This window comes from Delphinapterus leucas, chromosome 3 (genome assembly GCF_059928025.1).
Source record: "Delphinapterus leucas isolate spDelLeu-1000000601 "Yukka" chromosome 3, BTC_Dleu_Yukka2, whole genome shotgun sequence".
NCBI lineage: Eukaryota > Metazoa > Chordata > Mammalia > Artiodactyla > Monodontidae > Delphinapterus > Delphinapterus leucas.
In genome coordinates, this window is record NC_143131.1 from 157,632,258 (window position 1) to 157,653,205 (window position 20,948).

A 20,948-nucleotide genomic window follows, 5' to 3' on the forward strand; every position below is an offset into this window, starting at 1 on the left:
GTCCAGTGCTTCCCTGGTGGCACAGTGGTTGGGAGTCCGCCTGCCGATGCAGGGGACGCGGGTTCGTGCCCCGGTCCAGGAAGATCCCACATGCCGCGGAGCGGCTAGGCCCGTGAGCCATGGCCACTGAGCCTGCGCGTCCGGAGCCTGTGCTCCGCAACGGGAGAGGCCACAGCAGTGAGAGGCCTGCGTACCGCAAAAAACAAAACAAACAAACAAACAAAAAATTATGTCCACTCTGGTGAGTGTCAAGTGGTATCTCATGTGGTTATGACTTGCATGTTCCTAATGCTAATAATGTTGATCATCTTTTCAATGTGCTTATAGGCTATTATATATCTTTGGAGAAATTTCTACTTGAATCCTTTGCCCATTTTAATTTTTATTGGATTGTTTCTCCTTTTGTTGTGGAGTTGTAAGAATTCTTTATAAGTTCTATCCAGACTAGACTCTAGACTTTCTGCTGTCTTGATGATATCCTTTGATGTACAAAAGTTTGAAACTCCCCCATTTATTGAGATATATTGACAAATAACATTGTGTAACATTGTATAAGTTTAAGGTGTACAATGTGGTGATTTGATATACATATATTTTGTGAAATGATAACCATATTAAAGTTAGTTAACGCATCCATCACCTCATATATCTACCATTTGTGTGTGTGTGTGTGTGTGTGTGTGTTTGGTGAGAACATTTAAGGTCTATTCTCTTAGCAAATTTCAAGTATACAATACAGTATTGTAAACTATGGTCACCATGCTGTACATTAGGTCCCCAGAACTTCTTCTAATTGCAAATTTGTATCATTTGACCAACATGTCAAATCTCCCCATTCTCCCCACTCCGAAATCCCTGGCTACTCTCTGTTTCAATAAGTTCAGCTTTTTTAGATTCCACACATAAGTAAGATCATACAGTATTTCTTTCTCTGACTTACTTCACTTAGCATAACCCTTCAAGGTTCATCCATGTTGTCACAAATGACAGGATTCCCTTATTTTTTATGGCTAAATAATATTTGTGTGTGTGGGTGTGTCCATATCATCTTCTTTATTCATTCATCTCTAGACGGACACTTAGATTGTTTCCACATGTTTGCTATTGTGAATAATGCTGCAGTGAACATGGGGGTGCAGATATCTTTTCAAGATAGTAATTTTATTTCCTTTAAATATGTATCCAGAAGTGGAATTGCTTGATCATATGGTAGTTCTATTGTTAATTTTTTGAGGAACTCCATACTGTTTTTCTTTTTAAAAAAAAATTATTTATTATTTATTTTTGGCTGCTTTGGGTCTTCGTTGCTGAGTGCAGGCTTTCTCTAGTTGTGGCGAGTGGGGGCTACTCTTTGTTGTGGTGCATGGGCTTCTCATTGCGGTGGCTTCTCTTCTTGCGGAGCATGGGCTCTAGGCACGCAGGCTTCAGTAGTTGTGGCTTGCGGGCTCTAGGGCGCAGGCTCAGTAGTTGTGGTGCACAGGCTTAGTTGCTCCGCGGCATGTGGGATCTTCCTGGACTAGGGCTCGAACCCATGTCTCCTGCCTTGGCAGGCGGATTCTTAACCACTGCGCCACCAGGGAGGTCCCTCCATACTGTTTTAAATAGTGACTGTGCCAGTGTACATTCCCACCAACTATGCATAAGTATCCCTTTTCTCCACATCCTCTCCAACACTTGTTATCTCTTATCTTTTTAATTATAGTCATTCTAACAGGTATCAGATAATATCTCATCATGGTTTTGATTTGCATTTCCATGATAATTAGTGATGTTGAGCATCTTTTCATGTATCTGTTGGTTATTTGTATGTCTTTGGAAAAGTGTCTTTTCAGGTCCTCTGCCCATTTTAAAATCCAGTTTTTTCTATTGAGTTGTTTGAGTTCCTTATATATTTTGGATATTAACTCCTTATCAGATACATGGCTTACAAATACTTTCTCCCATTCCACAAGTTGCCTTTTCATTTTATTGATTGGTTCTTTTGCTGTGCAGGAGATTTTTAGTTTTATACACTCCCACTTATTCATTTTTGTTTATGTTGCATGTGCTTTAGGTGTCATATTTAAAAAACTTGTTGTTAAGGCCAATGTCAAGAAGTTTTTCCCTATGTTTTCTTCTGGGAGTTTTACAGTTTCAGGTCTTATGTTTAAATCTTTAATCCATTTCAATTTAATTTTTGTGTGTGGTGTAAAACAGTGTTGCAATTTTATTCTTCTGCTTGTGATTGTCCAGTTTCTCTAACTATTTATTGAAAAGACTATCCTTTTCCCACTGAGTATTCTTGGCTCTCTTGTCAAATATTAGATGAATGTATATGTGAAGGTTTATTTCTGAGCTCTTGATTATGTTCCATTGGTGTATGTCAGTACTGTACCATTTTGATTACAATAGCTTCATAGTATAGTTTAAAATCAGGAAGTGTGATGCCTCTAGCTTTGTTCTTCTTTCTCAGGATTGCTTTCTTTAATTATTCAGGGCCTTGTGTGGTTCCATATGAATTTTAGGATTTTTTTTCCCATTTCTGTGATGTCTTTGGAATTTTGATAGACATTGTATTGAATCTATAGATGGCTTTGGGTAGTATGGAAGTTTTTTGGTTTTTTGTTTTTTTGTTTTTGCGGTATGCAGGCCTCTCACTGTTGTGGCCTCTCCCGTTGTGGAACACAGGCTCCGGACGCGCAGGCTCAGTGGCCATGGCTCACAGTCCTAGCCGCTCTGTGGCATGTGGGATCTTCCTGAACTGGGGCACGAACCCGTGTCCCCTGCATTGGCAGGCGGACTCTCAACCACTGCACCACCAGGGAAGCCCCAGTATGGAAATTTTAACAAAATTAATTTTTCTGATTAATGAACTTGGGACATTTTTCCATTTATTTGTGTCTTCTTCAATTTCTTTCACCAAAGTGTTATAGTTTTCAGTGTATAGATATTTAACTTCTTGGTTAAATTTATTCCTAAATGTTTTATTTTATTGTGAATGGGATTGTTTTCTTTATTTCTTTTTATATATTTCATTGTTAGTGTATAGAAACACAACTGATTTCTGTATGTGGACTTTGTATCCTGCAACTGCACTGAAATCATTGATTTGTTCTAACAGTTTGTGTGTGTGTGTGTGTGTTTGTGAAATCTTTATCATTTTCTATATATTCGATCATATCACCTGCAAAGACAATTTTACTTCTTCCTTTTCAGTTTGGATGACTTTTATTTCTTTTTCCTGCCTAATTGTTCTGGCTACGACTTCCAGTACTATGTGGAATAGGAGTAGTAAGGGGGGCACCTTTGTCTTATTCCTGATCTTAGATGAAAAGCTTTCAGCCTTTGACCACTGAGTGTGATGTTGGCTATGGGCTTGTCCTATATGGCTTTTATTATGTTGAGATATGTTCCTTCTGTACCCAATTTATTGTGAGTTTTTATCATGAAAGAATGTTGTATTTTGTCAAATTTTTCTGCATCTATTGAGGTAATCGTATGATTTTTTATCTTTCACTCTATTAATGTGGTGTATCATATTTATTGATTTGCATATGATGAACCAACCTTGCATCCTAGGGATAAATCCCACTTGAACTTGATGCATGATCATTTTAATGAGCTGTTGAATTCAATTTTTTCATATTTTGTTGGTAATTTTTGCATCTATATTCACCAGAGATATAGGCCTGTAGTTTTCTTGTAGTGTCCTTATCTGGTTTTGGTTTGAGGGTAATTCTGGCCTCATAAAATGAGTTTGGGAGTGTTCCCTCCTCTTCAAATTTTTGGAAGAGTTTGAGAAGGATTGGTGTCAATTCTTCCCTAAATGTATGGTAGAATTCACCAGGGAAACCATCTGGTCCTGAGATTTTCTTCATTGGAAGGTTTTTGATTACTGATTCAATCTCCTTACTTGTTATAAGTCTGTTCAGATTTTCTATTTTTCCATGATTCAATCTTGGTAGGTTGTATGCTTCTAGGTGTTTATCCATTTCTTCTAGGTTGTCCAATTTTTTGGCATATAATTGTTCATAGTAGTCTCTTTGATCCTCTGTATTTCTGTGGTATCAGTTGTAATGTCTCTTCTTTCATTACTGATTTCATTTATTTGTATCTTCTCTTTTTTTCTTGGTCTAGCTAAAGGTTTGTTAATTTTGTTCATCTTTTAAAAACCAGTTCTTAGTTTTGTTGATCTTTTTTATTGCTGTTATGGTCTCTATTTCATTTAATTCTGCTCTGATCTCTGTTATTTCTAACTTCTGCTAACTTTGGGCTTAGTTTTTTCTTTTTCTAGATCCTTGAGGTGTAAAGTTAGGTGGTTTATTTGAGATTTTTCTTTTTTTAAATATAGGTGTTTATCACTATAGACATTCCTCTTAGAACTGCTTTTGCTGCATCCCCAAAGTTTCTGTATATTGTTTTTCCATTTTTGCTTATTTCAAAAATTTTTTAACCTTCCCTCTTGATTTCTTCTTTGATCCATTGGTTGTTCAGCAGTGTGTTGTTTCCTTTTTACATACTTGTGAATTTTCCAGTTTTCCTCTTGTTATTGATTTCTAGTTTCACGCCATTGTAGTACAAAAAGATACTTGGTATAATTTCACTCTTTTTTAAATCGCTAAGACTTGTTTTGTGACCTATACTGATCTATCTTGAAGAAGGTTCTGTGTTCACTTGAGAAGAATGTGTATTCTGTTCTGTTGGATGGAATGTTCTGTATATGTCTGTTAGGTTCATATGATCTAAAGTGTAGTTCAAGTCCAATGTCTCCTTATTGATTTTGTCTGGATGATCTATCCATTGTTGAAAGTGGGGTATTGAAGCCCCCTATTATTATTGTATTGTTGTCTATCTCTCCCTTCAGATCTGTTAGTGTTTGCTTAATATATTTAGGTGCTTCAGTGATGGATGCATATATATTTACAATTGTTGTATGTTCTTGATGAACTGACCCCTTTATCACTGTATAATGACCTTCTTCGTCTTTTGTACAGTTTTTGGTTTAAAGTGTATTTTGTCTGATATAAGTACAGCTACTTCTGCTCTCTTTTCATTTCCACTTGCATGGAGTATCTTTTTCCATTCCTTGACTTTGAGCCTATGTGTGTCCTTAAAGCTGACATGAGTCTCCTGTAGGAGGCTTGTATTAGAGCAGGGGTCCCCAACCCCTGGGCCATGGACTGGTACCAGTCCATGGCCTGTTAGGAACTGGGCTGCACAGCAAGAGGTGAGGGGCAGGCGAGCGAATGAAGCTTCATCTGCCACTCATCATCACTCCCCTTGCTCACATTACCACTTGAACCATCACTCGCAATACTGCCTAAACCATTCTCCCCCACCAAACCCCTCCATCCATGGAAAAATTGTCTTCCACGAAACCAGTCCCTGGCACCAAAAAGGTTGGGGACCGCTGTATTAGAGTCTTTTTTTTTAATCCATCCAGCCACTCTATGCCTTCTGATTGGAGAACTTAATCCATTTACACTTAGAGTAATTATTGATAGGTAAGGACATACTAATGCCAGCTCATTGTTTGCTAGATGTTTTGTTGTTCCTTTATTCCTCTCTTGCTGCCTTCCTTTGTGAGTTAAATTTCTGTGCTGGTATGCTTTGATTCCCTTCTGCGTATCTTTCATATATCTACTATAGGTTTTGCTTTGTGGTTACCGTTAGCCTTACATAAAACATCTTATCGATATTACAGTCTGTTTTATGCTGATAACAACTTAAATCACGTACAAGTTTACTCTTTTTTCTCCCTTCCTTTTATGTTTTTGATGTCCTAATTTACCTGTTTTTATGTTGTGTACTTATTAACAACTTATTATAGCTACAGTTATTTTAATACTTTTGTCCTTTAACCTGTATAGTAAAGTGGTTAATATACCACCATATTACAGTATTAGAGTATTCTGAGTTTGACTATATACTTACCTTTATCAGTATGTTGTGTATTTTCATGTTGCTAATTAGCGTCCTTTCATTTTAGCTTGAAGAACTCCTTTCAGCATTTCTTTCAAGACAGGTCTAGTGGTGATAAACTCCCTCAGATAAACTCCCTCAGCTTTGTTTGTCTGGGAAAGTCTTTACCTCTCCTTCATCTCGGAAGGACAACTTTGCCATATAGAGTATTCTCACTTGGCAGTTTCATCCTTTCAGCACTTTGAAAATAACATCCCCCTCTCTCCTGACCTGTTAGGTTTCTACTGAGAAATCCTCTGATAGTCTTATGAGGGTTCCTTTATGAGTTACAAGTTTCTTTTTTCTTGCCCCTTATAAGATTTTCTCTTTGTCTTTGTCTTTTGACAATTTTACTACAATACGTCCTAGAGAAGATCTCTTTAAATTGTTTGGTGACCATATGAGCTTCATGAACTTGGATAGCCAAATCTCTTCCCAGATTTGGGAAGTTCTCAGCCATTATTTCTCTAAGTAAGTTTTCTGCTTCCCGCCCCCCTTTTCATTCTGAGATTCCAATAATTTGCAGATTGTTTCTTTTGATATTATCCCACGGATCACGTAGGCTTTCTTCACTCTTTTTCATTAGTTTTTCTTTGTTCTCCCTGACTGGATAATTTCAAAGGTCCTGTCTTCTAATTCCAGATTCCTTCTTCTGCTTGATCCATTCTGATGTTGATGCTCTCTATTGCACTTTTCGTTCACTCATTGTACTCTTCAGCTCCAGAATTTTGATTTGGTTCTTTTATATGATTTCTCTTTGTTAACGTTCTCATTTTATTTGTGTATCATTTTCCTGATTTTGTTCAATTGTCTTTCTATGTTTTCTTGCAGCTCATTGAGCTTCCTTAAAACAACTATTTTGGGGCTTCCCTGGTGGCGCAGTGGTTGAGGGTCTGCCTGCCGATGCAGGGGACGCGGGTTCGTGTCCCGGTCTGGGAAGATCCCACATGCCGCGGAGCGTCTGGGCTGGTGAGCCATGGCCGCTGAGCCTGCGTGTCCGGAGCCTGTGCTCCGCAACGGGAGAGGCCACAACAGTGAGAGGCCCACATACCGCAAAACAAACAAACAAACAAACAAAAACCCCAACTCTTTTGACTTTTTATCAGGAAAACTATAGATCTTCATGTCTTTGGTATTGGTTACCAGAAGATTATTGTGATCCTTTGGTAGTGTGATAGTTCCTTGATTTTTCATGTTCCTTGAAGTCTTGTGATGCTGTCTTCACATTTGAAGTAGCAGTTACCTCCTTCAGTCTTTACTCATTGACTTTGGGAGAGAAATACCTTCTGTCAGCCCTGCTAGGGATTCTGAGGTTTCTGGATATGCCTACTCTACATTCCTTGTTGCCTCTTGTGACAGAATTCTTAAGCTTATATGCCTTCTCTCCATCCTGCAATGCACCAGGCCAGAGGCTGACAGACTCCCTTTTGCTTTTCCAAGGATAGAGCTAAAGCTTGAGTTTGTGGTCTCTCCCTGGCCAGCAGATTTAGGCAAGCTTTCTACACATGTTCACTACTGTCTGCCAGAGCTTGCTCTCACCACCATCAGGAGTGCGTTCAGGGAGATAAGCCACAGGGAGGTATGTAGATGAGGCACATGGAGCATCGGCAGTGCCTGTGGGCCATTTGGAAGGATTCAAAGGTAAAGTGTCCCCAGCAGCTCATGACAGTTAGTAGGACCCATGTCCCTTTAATGTCCTCTGAGGGTCCTATGTGCTCTCACCCAGCCTCTTCCCACCCCCAAGTCATGTAGCTCACAACTCAGTACTCTGGATGGAGCAAGAGAGAAATGACCTCTTTGACAGGATCTCACACTGCTGGAGAAGCTGGGTGCTCACTCACACACTCTCACTTTACCCTGAAGGAGAAATCACTGACCAAGAAAATGATTTCTTAGCATTGAGCTGTGCCAGTTTGGGGGACAGGTAATGCAGGTAAAGTCAAACTGTTCCTCTTACCCTCTCCAATGTGTCCAAATGTGTATTTTTCTGCTCCAACTATGTGCTCGAATTTCTCTTCTGGAAACCTGGATTTCCACAAAGGCTCTCTTATTCATAAGTGATTGTCTAAGACAGTGTTCTCCAGGGAGAGAGGCCCACTCCTTCCTCATAATCTTTATCATGCCTCCTGGATATGCACAACTGTCATTTTCTCACATTTATGTCAAGTCGAGTGTTGCAAAACAGCTCCAAGCTCTTTCATCCAACCAGTTTGCCTATCCAATATATCTCCAAATTTAAACTACAGAAACTGTGGCACTGTTACTGTTGTCAAATAATTTGAAAAAAAATAACACAAAAAAAGGACAAACAATATACTTGCAGGTCACCAGTCTTCAGCCTCTGATAACAGCCTACTTCTAGTTGTCCAACTTGCAGTAGGTATATTCACTTCCATCCGTTGTTTGATCTAACTTTCCTCCTGTCTTCATCTTACTCATGCTACACTTATTTTCCTGATTCCTTTCTTTTTCAAAGTCTCTGTCTTACAGTGTTATATATTCATGGGTATTGGATTATATTTTGAATTATATTGAAATCTTTTGTACATTTGCATCTCTACAGGCTCCATTTCCCCAAAATGGAATGCATTCCCTATTCTTCATATTTAAACCATTTCATCTTTCAGTGTTCTACTCATGTACTCTCTCTTTTATAAAGACCTCCTTGGCATCCCTTTTCCCATTCATCAATCCATCCATCCATCCATCCATCCATCCACCCAGGTCTCACCCCATTCCGAATTCTGAGAGCTCTGAGTACCCCATTTGTTAGATCACTTGGGACCTCATCAGGCGTACACTTCTTGCTCTTTGTCGTGGGTTGAATGATGGCTCCACAGAAGACATGCCTATGCCCTAACCCCTGGACCCTGTGAATATGAACTTATATGGAAAAAAAGGTCTTTGTTGATATAATTAATTTAAGGACCTTGAGATGAGGTCATCCTGGATTACCTGGTTAGGTCCTAAATCCAAATGACAAGTGTCATATGACACAGAAGAGGGGACACAAGAGGAGGAAATGGAGGCAGAGATTGGAGTGTTGTAGACAAAAGCCAAGTAATACCTGGAGCCATCAGTAGCTGGAAGAAGATGAAGGATTCTCTTCAAGAGCCTTTGGAAGGAGTGCAGCCCTGCTGACACCTTGATTTTGTACTTCTGGCCTCCAGAACTGTGAGAGAATAAACTTCAGTTGTTTTAATTTACCATGTTTTATGGTAATTTGTTATGGTAGCCACAAGAAACTAGAAATTCAAATGGCCAGCTCTTTAAAATCAGAGGCAGTGTGTTTTACCTCTTTGTATGAGGTCTTTCCTCTACCTGGAGAAAAGTAACCAGAACAGAGAAAAGAACACCAAGAACTGAGTTGAATTGACCAGGTTTCAGCATGGCCCATCGCTTATTAGCTGGCTCTCTTTTCTAAATCAGGGACACATGCCATTTCCTCTACAGAGTGACTGTGAAGGTTTCATGTGGAAATGGATAGGGAACTCTCTTCTACTGTGTGTGTGCAGCTCTCCCATATACTCACTGTTGCTCTTTTGTGACTTGTTTCCCTATTGAAGTGTCAGGATAAGGTCTCACCTCTGTGGATAGAGGACAGGGTCCCTCTGAAAAGGATGGTCATTCTGGGGTTAATCACTGGGGAAGAGGCAAGTCCTAGACATGAAATCATAAATTAGAAAGCAGGCTGCAGGCAGCCTCTCTGGAGTTGGGATTTTGCTATAGTGGCCTTCTTTCAGCTTCCCCAAATAGCCATGTTCTTTTTTGTTTTAGGGCTTCTGTATGTGCTATTCCCTCTAGCCAGAACATTCTTCCCCCAGCTAACTCCTATCCTCTGTCTCAGTTCTAAAAAGCAGCCTTCCATTACTACCTAGATTAGGCCAGGACTCCTGACATATTGCCCTTAGCCCACGCCCTTCTCCTCAGAAGCATGCATCACCCTACGTCTTGTTCAACATTCTGCCTCATTTGGTGTCATACCACAGGTTCCATGGGCAAGAATGTGCCCACCTGGGTCTTGTGCTTCTCCTGCAGCAGAGAGCAGAGCACCCTCCCCACCCCCACCCCCAGCTTCAGATAAGGGAAGTGACCCTAAGGTCACATTCTCTGGTTAGAGGTTACTCTCCAGTGGTCCCCGCCCCCAGCCTTCAGTTAAGTCTCACTTATACTTTCTGAGGCTAATTGTGGCCAGACACACCAGTAAGCAGCACCCCTGAGGCTTGCAGTCATCCCTCAGGAGTATCCTAGGGGAGGGTGCATCTATCTCAGGGGCCAGGGCTTTCACAGCTGCCCCACCCTATGGGGAGTCTCCCTCATTGATATTCCTGACATTGACAATTTGGACTTGATTTTATTGAGGGTGCCAACCAGTGAATTTCCTTATAACAGAAAATGTCAAATTCATGTGAGAGATGGCTATAATCCAACAGGGCAACCAACATAGGGCTTGGTAAAATGTGGACTAGATCAGGCAGAAGCAATGGGGGGTATATACCCCTGTGTGCACTTGGGAAGGTTGAGTTACAGGAGATGCTGAATGTAATGGAAACATTGACTTGGAATCTTTAGGCATCTCCTGAAAGGATTAGCCAATGGCATCATAAAAAGAGAAAGAGGTCAACTGAAAAATAGCAGGACGACAGAGGTGCCCATCAGACTCCTTGAAGAACCCAGCAGTCCAGGTGATTGGAATAGGATAGCACATGAGCCTGACCAGAGCCCAGAGAGGGAGAAGGCGGGTTGGGCACAGGATCACCACCAGCATTCAGGTTACCCAAAAGATGGGCCCAAATTGGACTTTTCTGGAAAAGGTTCCACATGTTGCTAAGGCTTCTGGGGTAAAAGTATTCTTCACCTCATCCATTTTGAGATCAGTCCCCCACTAATGCATGCAGGGCCTCAAATATTAACATCTGATTGGACACATATAATGAATTGCAGAGTAGGAGGCAATAAATATTTAGGTCAGAAAATTTGACAGTTATAATATATATTCACTCTTAGTTTACCCATCCTGTTTAACGTGGGGGTTGGGGTAACACTCACCCCGCTCCTGCTCAGTCTCACAGAGCAGCAAAGGAGCCTACAGCTCCTCCCACCCACATGTCTCCAGCTTGAAACCCATCCTCTCCCAAGTCCTGGCTCAGAAACCAGTTTAAAGAGGTCCTCTGTCCCCCCCCCCACACACACACCAGTAACAAGGAAGTCCCTCAGGGTTGGGAGGGGTGGGAGAAGCCAGGAGACAGACCAGGCCAGGCCACTTCCCATTATTCAGCAGAAGGGGAATGAGTGGGGGCTAAGCCTCTGGTCTCTGGGGCTCATCTACACCAACTTCTTGGCTTTAAAGAAGCTCTTGAGGTGCTGCATCTGCCAGATGCCAGTGGCCACAAGGATGAAGGTCTGCAGAATGAACCACCACAGCACCCGTTGGTTGGTGCTCTCGCTGGTCTGCCGGAAGCGCTCCTCTCGCCACTGTGGGAGGGGAGAACAGGAAGGTGTGGCTAGAACTGAATTGACCCCCAGGGGAAGAGCTGAAAGAGCCACTCCCTGGGAGGTTACACATCCACTGTCCCAACTGGCCCAGCCCAGCCCCTCACCCTCTGGTACTCCTGCTCCTTCTGGATCTTCTCCACTTGCTCCACCAGCTGCTGTATGCGCAGATGCAGCAGGGTCAGCTTGTCATTGGCTGCAAGTTCCGTATAATCATTGGTGTGTTCACCCAACTGCATGTCCAAGTGAATGGCCTGGGGAGCAGAGGAGCCAAGGGTGGGGGTCAGGGAGCTCAGCTCCACGCACCTGCCAGAAACCCAGCTTCCACACACCAGTCTGGGCCTGACTGAACTGAGCAGTTCAGTTCCTCACACTCATTGATGTGAGGACTAGCTCTGCTCCAGGTGCCAAAACACCAGATCAAGGCCCTGCTTGCATGGAGTTCCATGTCCAAAAGACAGAAGGGACAGAACAAAATGCGTATGACTCAGTGTTTGAGACAAGCAGCTCCTAGGAGTTCCATGTCAGTGGGAGGTGGTAATGAAGAGCCTGGGAGCATTCAGCTGCTGGACAGCTCTGAATTTTATATTATGAAGCTTGGTCTTTATTCTAGGGATGGCAGGGAGCTGAGGGATGATTTTAAGTCAGAGTGACTCCCTCCTGGGTCCCCTCTCATTCTTCAGGACCTGTCCTCTATATGCTTACTTCATGGAAAGCCCAGCCCTCCTCAAGAGGCACCGCCTACTGAACCCTTTTCACCCAAGGGACTGAGATGTTAAGGGTTGGTGACTCCCCTCCATACTCACCAGCTTGCCATCATAGAAGAGGGCGAACCGGATGGACTCGAGGTGAAGGCAGATCTGGTGCTCTCCGGGAGACTGAGAAGTGAAGGTAAAGCTGCCCCGAGGGCCGTACTGACGAGCCAGCAGATTCTAGAGGAAACAGCCTCTGTGAGCACAGAGAAGCTGACCAGAAACCTGCTTCTAGGAGAGGAACTCTGGGGGTATCCCAGGTTCGGATCCCCACAGGCCAGACCAGTAGGGAGGGTGTAAGGAAAATGGCATCAGTTTGGGCTTGAAAATCTCAGATCCCAGCACTGCTAGTACACAATACTCTACAGACTGCAAAGAGCATGCCATGGCCTTTCTTGAGCCCTCCTGCCTGTGAGGAGATGAGCCCTCCTCTGAGAAATGGAGGACTAGGGAGGACTAGACAATGACGTTGGAGACGTGGGGGTGGGAGGGCTGCAGGGAGTCAAGGCCTACCTCACCTTGTTCTCGGGGTCCTTCACAAACACGAACAAATTGATCCACTGCGGGGAGGGCTGGTACTTTTCCATAGCAGGGTCGTATAGCTCGGTCTTGTAGTTACCTAATGGGGAGGCAGCCTGAATGTATCCCCATCCACACTCACGACCAAGAGCCCGCCCAGGACCTCCAGGAATCACGGGGGACGGGGGGAGGAACAGGAAGATCCGGGTGTCTGATTGCGGGGCTTGACCACAACCCTCTGCCTCTCTCCTTCCCTCTCCTGCCCGGCTTTTCTGCTGTCATCCGGGTCTGGATCAGAGTTGCCTCCTCGGCGCCCCCCAACTCCGGCACAGGCAACGGAGAGCATGATTTGCCCACACTGCTGTCCACCCATTTCCCACCCGTGCCTACCCCCGGCAGCAGAGGGGAGGTATGGGCCTGAGCTGATCCCGCGGGGCCTCATCCCCATTCCCTCTCAGGACTATGGGTGCGGGGAGGGCAAGGCCGGGACTCTGGGTGCGGGGAGGGCATGGCTCGGGCGCACCTATGACTACTGTGCCATCGGGGATCTCCTGGATGAAGCACTTCTCCTCCAGCTCGCTGACCTCGAGGTAGAACGCGCCTCCGCCTCCTGTGAGCGCCAGCAGCTGCCCCAGCAGCAGCGGCAGGGCCAGTTCGGCTGCCCTCGCTCGGCCCCATCCCCGCCCGGGGCCGGCCCCGGGCCCAGCGCCTTGCGTCCCGCAGGCCCCCGCCACCTTCCCAGCCAAGTCCTAGGGTGTCTTTGCTGGGCCTGCGAGACTGCAAACTCGGGCACAGACTACAAATCCCAGGAGCCCCCGCGCGGACTCGCGTTGCGGAGGGGCCACGCGAGCTCCCACCCCACTAGCGAGGCGCTGCCCAGCGCTTTCCTTGCCCCGCCTCGCTTAATGCGCGCAGAAACCCAAGGAGGCGGGTACTCTTAGCCCCATCTTGCTGATGTGGTAACAGCCTCAGAGAGAAGGAAGGGACTAGCCCTCTGAAACTTGCAGGAGCGGCTGCCTGAGACGGGTGTTGAGAGTGTGGGCAGATCCAGGCATGACCTGGATCTGAACCTCGAGGAGGTTAGAAGTGGTGGTGAGACAGAATGAGAACTGCAGAGAAGCCCTGTGGGGTTCAGAGGCTGACGTAGTAGTTCAGGAAAGGAACGGAGAAATGTCCCTTTTATGGAAGGGGTAAGTTTGACTCAAGCTCTGAAGGATGGTTAAAATCTCCCTGAGCAGTGACGGAGCAAGAACAATTTAGGTAGAGAGACCTAGAATTGCCTAACAGCAGTAGGCCAGTTAAGGGACTAGGGGAAGAAAGTTTATGGGCACATGGAGGGAGGAGGTAAGTTGGGCCGAATCACTGAGGGGGCAGGAGCTGCCAGGCCAACTTGCACAGGTGGGACTCTTCATCCAGTGGGACCAAAAGAAAAGACTGTGAGTGAGCCTGGAGGGTGAAAGAAGTCGGCAGGAATGCAACTGGAAAAGGAAAGGGAATACACAACTGAAAGGTGTGGGAGGGTGGGGCCAACATGACAAGACAGGGACCCAGGAATAGCAAATCTCAGGAATTCCGAAGCTCACGGTGCTCTGAGTAGGGCAGTGTATATACTCAAACGTCAATATAAAGCAGTAGCCCTTCCCAGGTGGTGGGATGAAGTCCTCCACCATCTAGAGCCTGATGATAATAGATGCTCATTGGTTTATTCAGTAATATAAAATGATGATGAAAATAATAATACTTTTTATTCTTCTGTGCCAGCCACCGTTCTAAGCACTTTTAAATGTATTAACTAAATTAATATTTTAAAAACTCTATAAGGTAGACTCTAATAGGATTCCAGTTTAACAGTTGGGGAAGCAGTGGCAAAGAGAGGTTGAGTAATAACTTGCCCAAGGTCATCCAGTGATAAGCGGCAGGCATTTGCTCACACAAACTCTGGGCATGACTTTACGATACATGTTGGACATGAATATGAGTAAAACCTGCCTCCTGTCCTCTAAGAGCCCACTGAAGAGCAAAGGAGCAATGTCAATACAGTGTTTTAAGATTAATAATATGTTTTAGCTACCAGAAATTGTCCCCTCACTTTATCAGTGTGGCCCATTGATAATTCTAGGGGAACGTTTTTATTCCTTCACTGGGAATGGTCTTTAAACGAAAATGGCAGATGCAGGTGTTAACAAAGGCAGACACTTTAGAAAGGTCAATTAAGACAACAGCTGAAAAGCATCTGTTGGATTTGGGAACTAGCTGTTCATCAAGGGCATTCACCAGGAGCTGGGAGCAGGGGTGATGACTCAGGGTTTGGGAGGCAGGATGAGGTGCTGTCCACGGTCCTGAATCGTGATTGCCTGTACCACCGCCTGCAATAAGGGACTGGTTTTGTTGTTGTTGTTGTTTTGCGGTACGCGGGCCTCTCACTGTTGTGGCTTCTCCCATTGTGGAGCACAGGCTCCGGACGCACAGGCTCAGCGGCCATGGCTCACGGGCCCAGCCGCTCCGCGGCATGTGGGATCTTCCTGGACCGGGGCACGAACCCGCGTCCCCTGCATCGGCAGGCAGACTCTCAACCACTGCGCCACCAGGGAAGCCCTTGTTGTTGTTTTATATATAAATTTTCCAATCCCTCATGAACCAATACTTTTGTAAAAAAGAATAAAATATGAAACTGATTATGGGCTTGAATGTCACATCAATGTTAAATTTCTATAAAAGTTTCTAAGTGCTCAATTTCTGTGCTTATCTCATTGCAGACCTATAACAAACACTCATGGACCAGCACTGGCCCACAGTGAGTAGCACTGTTTCATAGCCAGTGATCAGACTGCCCACAGAAATCCCCTAAAGGGACAAAAGTGGAAAATTATTAGGGCCTGCAGTGACATGCATGTAAGGAGATAGTGCAGCAGTGACTTTACAGCAAAATTTCAAAGCCAAGAACCCAGATGTTGGGAAGGATGAGATGGTTCCCAAGTAGAAAAAGTACTGTGTTGATGATAAAATCTGATTCTGAGTGATGACAGGGCTGAGAATATAAGAGCAGAGAGCCCACCATTCTGGGATTCTCCCACTTGACAGTGATCTCATTCCACACTGTCTGCCAAGACCACTGAACCTGGGTGCCATTTGTGAGATTTAAAGAAGACATTGGGGAACTGCATCTACTTGCCCTATCTGAGGTTCCCCTAAGATCGAAGACTCTGTCAGGCCTCTACTACATGCTGTTCCCTTTCTAAGGGATGTCCTGAGCCCCCATTGCTGCCCTCTTTTCCACTTGCCTAATTCCTATTCACCCTTTCAAGACTCAAGTGCAGCATCCCTCTTTTAGGTGTTTCCTGCCCTGGGCTCCTTGGGACCTTGCGTTAACCATGTTGAATTATAATTGTCCATTCACATGCAAGTCTCTTGGGGCTGATAGCTGGAAGAGATTAAGACAGGTTTCTGCCACATGTATTTATCTCTGTGCTCCCCAAAGCCTAGCGAAAATCTAGGAACAGTATGATTGTGCAGTGGATGTTTGGTTAGAGAAAGGGAAGAGAGAGGAAGGAGAAAAAGTAGAGGGGAGTATGGAGGGAAAGGGGGGATAGAGAGAGGAAAAAGAAAGAAGTTGGAAGAAAAAAGAGAGAGAAAGAAGAAAGCAAGGATGAAGGAGGTTGGAGAGAAAGAAGGAAGAAGAGTAATGGTGAGTCATAAGCCAAAATCTCCATACCTTGTGCCTGGCCTTTCTTATGATGTCCCCTCCTCATTATTCCCATTAGGCATCTCGAACTAGGGATGGTGGGGGTGGAGATACCTCATGGTTAGAATGTTCTTGCACATAAAATCAGAGCTTCCATGCGCAATTCTGCTCTGGTGCTGGGCGGATTCTGTTGGTGTGCTGGTGACCTCCACATCATCCCCAGGACACCACCATGCCAGTGTTCCTTCCTCTGGTCCACTGGTCTCTGCATTCTTCTTCCTCCCTGGCATGTAGAAAAATGTTCCTTGTGACCATCTCCACAAAGGAATTTCCTATGAAAGTTCTTTTCCCTGTGCTTTCTTTCCCAGGACACCTAGGCACTGAAGGGTGTGTATGTGCTGAATCCAGGGATATCAAGAACAGTATCACGCTGGACCTGGAACCAACCACTGTTCCTGCTTCATGCACCACCCCCACCACCCACCCCCACACAGGCTCACACTTATCCCTCTGACAGAATTCTTCCACTCCTGGTGAGTTTTCTCAGAGTTTTCTCACTGTCTCTCTTTCCAGTCCATCCCTCTTCAGGGCTTCAGGCAGTCCATCCCACAGGTCTGTGCCTGGCTTGGTCCTCCAACCCTCCTTCACTGCAGGGGTTCCCATAAGGAGGGCAAATCAAAGGGAATGGCTGGGCTGTTCCTCAGTCCCTGAGAATCAGGAAGCCATTGATCCCAGGACTCAGAGGACCTCTAGGGGTAATGTGGCCAAATGCAACATACCAGTGCACTTAAGACTCAGCTCTACCCCAGCCAAAATACCGTTATACTTTCCCACAGTAAAATGTTTGCAGCACCCTCAAAGGTCTCCACTGTCTTCCAAACATCTTTTCTGGATGAGTAAAGAAGTGCACAGACTTGGTTGAGGCACCAGGACTCCTCTCTGGGCTCAGTTTTCACCAAAGGTGAATCCTCTCCCCTCATGCCTGAGGTTGTATAGATGAACCTGGACAAGGGATGCAGCTTTCTCAGACATCTTCTATTTATCATCACCCTTTCTATCAAGTTCCCGAACTGGTAACCACTTCTGCCCTTGAATGAAGACTTTCTCTCCAGTCTTCCATGCAAATGGGAAACCTCATTCTTTTGGTTCAAAGATCATTCATTGTATAGAATGAGATAGAACCCAGGGAAGAAGGAGGGTAGGGGACATGATGGGGAGACCAAGGTGGAGGGAAGAGAGAAGAGGAAGATGGCAAATCCAGACTGTGACACTTCCTTACTTCCCCTTTCTTCCCCTTTCCTCTCCACTATTTCCTCCCTTCTTTTCCATAGCGCCTCCCTCCTCCCTTTTTTCTCTCTGATTTTAAAAGGTAACTTTTACTGTTATTCAGGCATGGTGAGGCCAACAGATCAGGAGATGATTACTATTGAATAGGTAGTTTGGGGACTTCCCTGGTGGTCCAGTGGTTAATACTCTGCACTTCCACCGCAGGGGGTGCAAGTTTGATCCCTGGTTGGGGAACTAAGATCCCACATGCCGCAGGGCATGGCCAAAAATGAAAGAAAGAAAAGATAGTTTTTTACTCACAGTTCCCAAGCAGACTGGGTACACCAAGTCATGCAGGGCCACATGGGGAAACACCAGTGTTGGTCAGGAGGCAGAGGAGTGAGGGGAAAGCATGGATAAAAGCCTTTATTATGGTGTTCATGGGAAGGAGTGGGTGATTGGTTAGTTTGAATAATTTCAGCAGGCTCTGTGGTGTTGGGGCTGTCATGGGTTATCTGGTACCTGACCCTGAGGTGGTTAGGGCAGGAGGAATACTGGCTTGTTGCATGAGAGTTCAATAAAGATGGTGGTTGGGGGCAGGGGGGTATGGGCTTTGGATTGGTTGGTTTACATATGAAAGGTACCCTCTCAGGTGAGTCCTTTGCTATCTCTAAGAACTAACCCTGGGAGGGGTAGTGAGGCCCCAGATGCCGGAGCATCAGGAACACAGAATATAAGAAAATATAGTTAATACACTCCTCAACCAGAGTCTGCACCACTGGGTCTCCAAAAGATCATGGCAGCATTCTCATCCCACCTACACTGAGGGTTTTACAAGTCAGGAGATGGGGAACAGGGTGGAGCAGGTGAGGAGAAAGGTGGGTCACAGCCCTGCCTTCTCTTGGACTGGGGCGGAGCAGATTGGGGCCAAGGTTAAGAGGAAAGTAAGACAATTAGGTTTCTACTGCTGCCACTGCCAGGATACTGCTGCACTCAATCTGGCAAGTCCCAGCCATGTTTCTGGCTTTGAAGAACAGGTTCAAATGACCTAAGGTATGTCCTGGTCTCCATCCTTCCCCATCCACATCCCCAAAACTAAGATTCAGGATTCTGTACTGGCTCTGTCATTAGTTGACTGTATGACCTTGTACCTTACTTCCCTTCTCCGGTCCTCATGTTTTCCTGCCCCTACAGCTGCTCCAGATGAGGGCTCAGCCCCCTTGCTCCTGGTCCATGTTGCTGAACTCTCTGCCTCTCAGGGGGTTGTGTCAATCACTCCAGCTTACAGGTGCCAACTGTGTGAATATTTGTTGGTTGAATGGGCACTGCCACCACTGGAGAGGAGGAAGAGAACACCAGGACTGCTCCCTGAGTGTGGGAGAGGTGGCGCTGGTGTTTGCTTCCTGAGATTGGAGTCTCTTCATGAGGGAGCTTCTGAATTAAGGATATGTGGATGGAATCAAAGTGAAGTAAGTTCTTCAGTTACCATCAACACTGTGAGGTTATTTGATCTCCAATTTCCCTGTTCCCCTGAATGTATGTCAAGAATAAACTCCAGGGCTTCCCTGGTGGCACGGTGCTTGAGAATCTGCCTGCCATTGCAGGGGACACGGGTTCGAGCCCTGGTCTGGGAAGATCCCACATGCCGCGGAGCAACTAGGCCCGTGAGCCGCAACTACTGATCCTGCGTGTCTGGAGCCTGTGTTCTGCAACAAGAGAGGCCGCGATAGTGAGAGCCCTGCGCACCGCGATGAAGAGTGGCCCCCGCTTGCCGCAACTAGAGAAAGCCCTCGCACAGAAATGAAGACCCAACACAGCCAAAAAAATATACAAAAATAAATTAATTAATTAAAAAAAAAGAATAAACTCCATACCTGTGTCCCAAATTACACACAAACACACACACATTGGGTATACATTCATATTCTCCTACTGCTGCCTTCTTTCCTTTCCCTGTATTATTTAATCCCCCATGAAATTTTCCCCTGTTACTGTTCAGACTCCCATCTCTGAGTGTTCTCAAAGCTGTGGCCCTGGATTTAGGAAAACTGTTTGGGACATGGACCCATCTTCTGCTTTGACTATGTCCAATGCTCAGTGGGGGAGATTTCCAACAAGACTGGTAAAGGTCTAGATAGAAATTATTCTCTCTTTCTCCACTGCCACAGAAAGAGAATGGGCCAACAGTTGTCTACTTCTTACCATTCCAGTTCTCAATGTGGAGATTCTGACTTAAAGAACTCAGAGGAAACGAATGGAACAGACAAGACAGTGTGTCAGACAAAAAGCACACAGCCTGGTGTCAGCATAGCTTGGGAAATATGACATGTGTGAGATGTAGAGATATCCCTTTCCTCATCTCACAAGATATAGGAAAGCAAAGAACTTCCTGTAAAAGGGCTTTAGCAAAACCCAAATTTTAAGGCAATGACACCATTTAAAAACATCTAACTGGGCTTCCCTGGTGGTGCAGTGGTTAGAGTCCGCCTGCTGATGCAGGGGACACGGGTTCGTGCCCCGGTCCAGGAGGATCCCACATGCCGCGGAGCAGCTAGGCCCGTGAGCCATGGCCGCTGAGCCTGTGCGTCCGGAGCCTGTGCTCCACAACAGGAAAGGCCACAACAGTGAGAGGCCCGCATACCGCAAAAACCACCACAACAACAAAAAAACCCATCTAACCATGGAAAAAGACTGAAAGCTTTCTTTCTAACATCAGGAACGGGACTTCCCTGGTGGTCCAGTGACTAAGACTCTGTGCTCCCAATGCAGGGGGCCCAGGTTTGATCCCTGGTCAGGGAACTAGATCCCACATGCCTCAAGTAAAAGTTCACATTCTGCAACTAAGAGTTTGCATGCCGCAACGAAAAGATCCCACACGTGGCAACAAAGATCCTGCATGCCGCAGCTAAGACCCAATGCAGCCAAATAAATAAATATTAAAAAAAAAATCAAGAACAAGGCAAAACCTTGTTTTGTCTACTCTCACCACTCCTATTCAACAACACCAGAAGATGTAACAACTGCAATAAGGCTGGAAGAAGAAATAAAAAGCATGCAGATTGGAAAGGAAAAAAGTAAAACTGTTCCTATTTGTAGATAATATGATTGTCTATATAGAAAATCTCAAGGAATCTACAGAAACCTCCTAGAACTAATAAATGAGTTTAGCAATTTGCAGGATATATGAGCAACACATACAAATCAAGCACATTCCTATGTATTAATAATAAACATAAAGAAACCAAAATTTAAAATGTAATACCATTTACAGTCATGCCAAAGAAAACGAATTACTC

General features: G+C 44.9%; 1 protein-coding gene across 1 annotated transcript; it reads right to left on the minus strand.

Moving 5' to 3' along the window:
* Window positions 1-10,155: 10,155 nt before the first annotated feature.
* Window positions 10,156-12,804, minus strand: LOC111169832 (transmembrane emp24 domain-containing protein 9-like). The gene is made up of 4 exons (XM_022564358.3): window positions 12,704-12,804; window positions 12,240-12,365; window positions 11,541-11,687; window positions 10,156-11,415 (listed from the first exon to the last, which is right to left on the minus strand). The coding sequence occupies exons 1-4, from the start codon at window positions 12,770-12,772 to the stop codon at window positions 11,266-11,268; spliced, it is 492 nt and encodes a 163-aa protein (XP_022420066.1). The 5' UTR covers window positions 12,773-12,804; the 3' UTR covers window positions 10,156-11,265.
* Between the last annotated feature and the right edge of the window lie 8,144 nt (window positions 12,805-20,948).